This window comes from Triticum aestivum, chromosome 2A (genome assembly GCF_018294505.1).
Source record: "Triticum aestivum cultivar Chinese Spring chromosome 2A, IWGSC CS RefSeq v2.1, whole genome shotgun sequence".
NCBI lineage: Eukaryota > Viridiplantae > Streptophyta > Magnoliopsida > Poales > Poaceae > Triticum > Triticum aestivum.
In genome coordinates, this window is record NC_057797.1 from 16,054,209 (window position 1) to 16,061,302 (window position 7,094).

At 39.4% G+C, this 7,094-nt stretch overlaps 1 protein-coding gene across 1 annotated transcript in view; it reads left to right on the plus strand.

Annotated features, from left to right (window-relative positions):
• The first annotated feature begins 1,172 nt into the window (after window positions 1–1,172).
• The window catches only part of LOC123184306 (syn-copalyl diphosphate synthase-like), a 10,865-nt gene continuing 4,943 nt past the window's right edge, over window positions 1,173–7,094 (plus strand). Inside the window, exons 1-9 of the mRNA XM_044596452.1 lie at window positions 1,173–1,281; window positions 4,482–4,549; window positions 4,662–4,971; window positions 5,079–5,262; window positions 5,371–5,591; window positions 5,714–5,834; window positions 5,987–6,099; window positions 6,197–6,432; window positions 6,547–6,662. Coding sequence (XP_044452387.1) covers window positions 1,173–1,281; window positions 4,482–4,549; window positions 4,662–4,971; window positions 5,079–5,262; window positions 5,371–5,591; window positions 5,714–5,834; window positions 5,987–6,099; window positions 6,197–6,432; window positions 6,547–6,662 — 1,478 coding nt within the window. The remainder of the gene's footprint in view (window positions 1,282–4,481; window positions 4,550–4,661; window positions 4,972–5,078; window positions 5,263–5,370; window positions 5,592–5,713; window positions 5,835–5,986; window positions 6,100–6,196; window positions 6,433–6,546; window positions 6,663–7,094) is intronic.

The following is a 7,094-nucleotide window of genomic DNA, read 5'->3' on the forward strand; positions in this document are numbered from 1 at the left end:
AGAGAGGGAGATCTGACCGCACATGAACTGGCGTGTAATGATAGATCTATGGAGACGTTTTCTCTATAAACAATGTGCCAGATGACCGAACATTAGTTAGGTAACTGGAAAAGTCTAATACTGCTTATCATATGCAAACGCTCTCTTTTATACCCCTAAAAAAGACACATGCGACTAACCACCCACTTCAGTCGAACAACAATAGAAGTTGCTAATTAACTTGGCCGGCAGCTGAAATTAGTATACTATGTTGGGTCCTTTTTCTAGTTGGCCAGAGAGACATGCGACTAACCACCCGCTTCGATTGAGCAACAATTATAACAAGATGTTAGAACTTTTTCTTAAAGAGAGAATCAAGTTGTTATGCTTACGTTTCAATTTGTCCGGCAGTTGGAATTAATATGTTTGGGCCTCTGTCAGCCACGCATGTCCAGCTAATTAGACACGCATGCAAGTAACCACCCACCTCTATCAATTGGACAACAAACAGATACCTAGGGTTCGTTTTGTCCGGCAGGTGGAATTAATGTATGGTTTGATGTATACTTAGCGACCCATGTCATGTGTGCCAAAGACACATGCGACTGACCACCTACTTCAATTGAACAACAAATAGAACAAGTTGCCCAACGGCGATGGCAACTCTAACACCCGTCGGACTCGCTACTGCCTACTCCTTCTACTACTTGTCAATTAACAAGGAAGATACGTAATTATCTCCCTTTTGTCGTATACTTGAACTTTGATCCTCTTTCTCCTCAGCCTTAATATGCCATAGTAGTGATGGTACATTTTGTGAACAACAAACTTTGATCCTCTTCCTTCAATTGAACAACAAACAGGATAAGTTGCCCATTATGGTGATGGCAACTCTAATACCAGTCAGACCCGCCAAGCGCAACATCCGTCGTCGGACACGCTGCCACTTCTAATACTTGTGAATTAACAAGGACGATCCGTAATTATCTCCCTTTTGTCGTGTGCTTGAACGTTGATGCCCTTTTCCCTCAGCCTTAATATGCCGTAGATACTGCCAAAAGAACCCGTCCCTCACCCTTCTTTCATAAAGACTTGATCATAGCAGCATGCAGCAGCTCATCACTGAGCCAAAAACCAATTGGTTAACACACACACAGAGAGAGAGAGAGAGAGAGAGAGAGAGAGAGAGAGAGATGCTGACTTTCACCGCTGCAGTCCGGCATGCTCCAGTGCTCGACCAGACAACAGCCGAGCCATGGCGACGACTCTCCCTGCACTTACACTCTCAGCGTCAACAATGTGGTAATCATGATCTATCAATATCCACACCTGAATGCATGCATGGTTGTCAAAAAACCTGAGTACTCCTGAAATAACATTATTATTTCTGGCTCACGTTCTCATAAAAAAAATGTTTAAACTAGTACAGCGGCTTGCGCAAATGGGCGGGCTCCTCTGTGCTGCATATATATTTTATATAAATTATTTATTGTCATCCAGTGAGCCTGATGTCTAGGGAGACTTTCCATAATATAGAAATTAGGAAGCATATATGTGTCTTTTTTATATTTTAACATGATGTGTTTAAAACTCAAACAACAATATAATTTCTTTATTTAATTGTAAGAATGGAAACATATTGTACGTGACATATATAATTCTGAGGCCAAACATAAATTCTGTCATTAGTAAAAACAATTAGCTGATTCGCATGTGAGTAACAAAGCACATCACATTTTTTATTTCCTTTAATAAGTTTAATATCCAAATTTGTTAATGCAAAACACGTTCTGTGCCAACGAATAAGTAACTGTGAAATTTTGCTTGAACAATGATGTTTTGTTGTTTCTTTACCATGATATAGGTAATCCTAACCTTAGAATGTTTGAGGTTCAAAGTTCTAAATAGCGCGGTATCTCGGCGCTCTAGCGTTTGGAGGAGCGTCATGCTAAGCCGTTTAGCACCATTTAGCATGCTACAGCAAAATCTAGCCGCACTATAGCTCCAATTTAGTGCGCTAATGCTTCTGTCGCTATTTGTCATAGCCCCCTATTTATAACTTTGGAATTATTCACCTACAAAAAGCTACTTTGGAAGCCTCTTTCCTTCTGATTCGAATAATAAACAACGAAAAACACTATAAGTATAGGCTACCATCAAACATAAATGATCATGGAGAACAAAATTTGTTGATTACTCCTGACTTGACTAAAGCTCATCAGAATCATGTTACACATGTATGAGGTATTGTAGGTCTAATAAAGAACATGATAACTCAAAAACTCAACAAAAGCACTTGACTAAGTATAGTATTAAAACAGGAATTGGACTGACTTGCAGTGCTAATCATTAAATTGTTGTTCTGGACCACTAAAGGATTATAGTCGTTTTTCACTAGGTTTCATGGCAAATGGCTATAGCAACACAAAATGGTTGCCGTTTTCCAATTTATAAAAACACCAATAGGATCTTCCTGATTTTTGCGAGATTTTCTACCCTATTTCCCTCTTCTCTGGTAGCACCTCGAGACTTTTAATATATAATTCTAGCTCTTTCTAATTCTTCAATTACCCCTTTCGGGAATCCAATAACGATATTCGATGATTTTGTTTGTGTTCATGTTGGAATAGGAGCTACAAAACCGTACGCTCCTCTAGGGATGGGGGTAGTCCCAGCCTAGGTTGTATGGTTAAGGTTGATATTTTCAACAAAAAATAAGAACACTCTTTCACGAACTTCCTATTCCGGAAAGAATGGTAAAGTTAGGGATTCAGTCTGCCCAGAGAACATAGTAATCACAAAATGGTATTAGTTTCACTTCACAAATAATATTAGTACATTATTAAAACCAATGTTGAGGATATCGCTTATCGTTAGCATTTCGGTTGGCCGCGATTAGAGATTAACTGGAAATCAGACGATTAATCGATATTATCGGTCGACTAATAATAGACCATTTTTGGCAAATCCGAGGTTCCCAACACTAAAATATAATATATTGTACACAGAAACAATATTGTACATAATCCTTACCTTGATTACTTTCCTTTGAATCCTTGTACAATGACAAAAAAAAATGGACAACAACACATATTACATAAACAATGTCCGAAAAACACAAATAAACATAGTTCTTGCACACACAGTGCTAGGAATAGGGATGATTTATCGGTAGATTTCCGATAAATCACATGTCATAGTGATAAATCGGCTCAAACGATAAATGATGATGATAAGGCATAACCTTATCGGGCACCCCCCGAGTAGTAATAAATCGGATGATAAATTGCTGAATCGGAAGATTTTTTTGAATAGTGATTTTAAAACAAAAGGTAATTGGCAAGTAGAAACCCGATCCATTAATCATGTTGTGGGTTCAAATTATATGGACATGATTAAACTTAATGCAAAAGAAACACATACACCAATGGGTAATTGGCAAGTAGGGAACTCAATCCAGAGCAGCCCACATTGTTTACATGCTATGACATCATACATAGATTCTTCTATGAATCTTTTCTCCTGTGCACCTAACGTTTCCATTGATGTTGATCTAGATGTTTTAGTTGGCTGGAATATTTTTCATACATCATATAATAGTGATAATGTGCATGAGTTCAACTTTCTTCTAAGCCCTATGTATTTTCCTATTAATATAAAGTAAATTACATATGTACAGACAGAAAGGAAAAATAAATAAATAAAGCCTATCCAATGACTGTTTTGGGCAACATAATAACTAACTGATAAAAAGACGTTGTGTCAACAACATCATAGATGTGTTGCAATCCAATTCTGAAGAAGTGCAGTGTACTTGTGCTTCACTAGATGCCCCAAAAGTATTAGATTTTGCTTCAGGAGAAATTTCCAGGTGTTAACACTGGGCACTTCATTTTAAAAAGAATTTTCTGTTCCTTAGATTCTAAATATTCCAGAAGCCTAAATTGATTATGTCCGTGGAAATTCTAAAGAGGTAAAAATGATTTTATCATAGGTTGATATACCCCTCTTTTTATTCTCTACAATCTCATACCAACATGCTTGAGCAAAGATGCAGTCCCAGTACAGATGTATTGAAGTTTCCTCGAAGCTTTTAGTGCTAAAAATACAATCATAATAATAGAATGTTTGCCTTTTTGGTAGGTTTTTTTATGAACCCTGTCATGAAGATGTAGCCAGAAAAATATTTTTTGTTTAAGTCTGTTGGCACTGTTCTAGAGCCATTTAAACATGATATGAGTCATTTGTTGTCCTTTCATCCATCTATACATTTTGAGGAATGTCCTGCTCTAGACACAGGGAAAATCCATTAATCCATGCCTTGGGTATTGCATTTTTGGAGTATTAAATCTCTTAGTTCATTATATTGATTGAAGGTCTGAGTAGAAACTGGAATCTAAAAGTTATCTGCCAGGTTCTCATAAATGAGTTCAAAATGTTAACAGGGTATAAATTTCATATGACTTACATGTTCTTTTCCACTTCTCATGCCTGGCATTTAGTACTCATGCTAAGTAGCAAATCCCCATCATATCTGGAGGCAGAACTGCGTGAATGGAGACGACACAAGGTGAGCATATATGCATATGAATTAACTCATATTGAGCAGAACAATAACTATTGCACATGAGCTGGCAAACATACATATTAAACCCTGACAAAAAATCAAAATCTTCCTAAAGGATGAACCGAGCGAGATGGAACAGATGATCGATGCCATTAGAACCACACTAGGGTCATTGGGTGATGATGAGACATCAATAAATGTTTCAGCCTATGATACGGCGTTGGTTGCTCTTGTCAAGAACCTTGACGGAGGCGATCGACCGCAATTCCCCTCGTGCATCGACTGGATTGTTCAAAATCAACTACCAGATGGTTCGTGGGGTGATCCCGCTTTCTTTATGGTCCAAGATCGGATGATCAGCACCCTCGCATGTGTGGTGGCTGTGAAGTCTTGGAACATTGACAACGACAACTTGTGCGATGGAGGTAAATTGATTGATTGCTTCATTCTTTATTTTATTCAACGATATACCTTTTTTTACTTCCAAGGAAGGATCATGTATCTAATGTAGAGTGGACCTTTTCTGGTGTAGGTGTGTTATTTATCAAAGAAAATATGAGCAGGTTGCTAGAAGAGGAACAAGACTGGATGCCATGCGGCTTCGAGATTAACTTCCCAACACTCCTAGAGAAGGCAAAGGACCTGGACTTGGACATCCCTTACAATCACCCTGTTTTGGAAGAGATATATGCCAAGAGGAATCTGAAGCTCTCTAAGTATGTATACCTAGCTGCATGCATGTGATAAATCTGGATTTGTACATTGAACTCAATAGTCTATGTATAATTAGTTAAGCAATAATTAATCCGGCTCTCAAATTGTAGGATACCTCTGGATGTGCTACACGCCGTACCAACGACCCTACTTTTCAGTGTGGAGGGAATGGTAGACTTACCATTGGACTGGGAAAAGCTACTCAGGTTGCGCTGTCCAGACGGCTCCTTCCATTCCTCGCCTGCTGCCACAGCTGCTGCCCTTAGTTACACCGGGGACAAGGAATGCCTAGCGTTTCTAGATAGGCTTGTCAAAAAGTTCAAGGGCGGAGGTAAAATCGCTACCACTTATAGTTCTTGTACAACCAACATGAATGCACTCTTAGGTAGGACAGCCCCTTGTATGTTCGTCAATACAAACATCGCCATTCACGTAAATTACTTGTTTTCTCAGTGCCATGTAGCCACTCTATGGATACTTTTGAGCAGTTATGGGTGGTCGACCGGCTCATGCGTCTTGGGATATCAAGGCACTTCACAAGTGAAATTCACCGGTGCTTAGAGTTTATTTACAGGTAACATAAACTACTTTAATTTAATTGGAAATACAATATGCCCTAAAACTCTAAATGTTAATTATATTTTTAAATGGAGTAGTACCAGAGTAGTAGTGTTTTTTCTTTAAGACTAGTAGACCAGATTAAGAGGAATTATACACTTTGAACAGGCGCTGGACTCAGAAGGGACTGGCTCATAATGCGTACTGCCCGGTCGTGGATATTGATGACACGTCCATGGGTTTCCGTCTCCTCCGTCAGCATGGCTACGACGTCACTCCATGTAACTAATAAGTAGTAGCGCTTTGGCATGCATGGCTACTATATATGTTATGCTGGATCGAGTTTGACAGACTAACGCACATCGATCTACAATGCAGCCGTGTTTAAGCACTTTGAGACCAAGGATGGCAACTTCTTCTGTTTCCCCATGGAGACCAACCACGCATCTGTCACCCCGATGTACAACACTTACCGTGCTTCGCAGTTCATGTTCCCCGGTGACGACGATGTCCTAGCACGGGCCGGGCGCTATTGCCGTGCATTCCTCCAAGAGAGACAAGCCTCCAACAAACTGCACGACAAGTGGATCATTACCAAGGACCTGCCGGGCGAGGTAGTATGTTCCAACAAATTCCAGTTAATTATATATATGTATGTGTCAGTCGGGATACTATTCTAAAGTCCTTAGTTCACAACAGAGTAATGAGCCATTCCTCCTGTAAATCAGGTCGAGTACACACTGAACTTCCCCTGGAAAGCAAGTTTGCCACGAATTGAAACAAGGATGTATCTGGATCAGTACGGAGGCAACACAGATGTCTGGATTGCTAAGGTCCTCTACAGGTAAAAAAAATTAATAATGAAACTTTTATCACCACTCTAAACACCAATAACCTTATTACATTGTTTATTACAAAGAGATCGGACTTTGATATGGCCAAAAGAAGAAATGATAAAAACATATGGACCAACTAAGATTAACATGCCGAACAAGACCACTCTAAACACTCAACGGCCTATCACTTGCACGCCATCCAAACCAGGATATGAACTCCGTAGTAGCTTCTTTACGCTAACCTCAATCGGGTCATTGTGATGCATGTTATGTATTGATGTGCATAACCACAGCCAATTGGTACACGATAGTAGCATCTCCATAACCTCAGTCAAAAACGACATCATTTTTACATAGTCAGATAGACAAAAACAGTGTTGTTGTCCCGACTAAAATAAAAATACCTTAGTGATTTAACCCCCCACCCCCCACCCCCACCC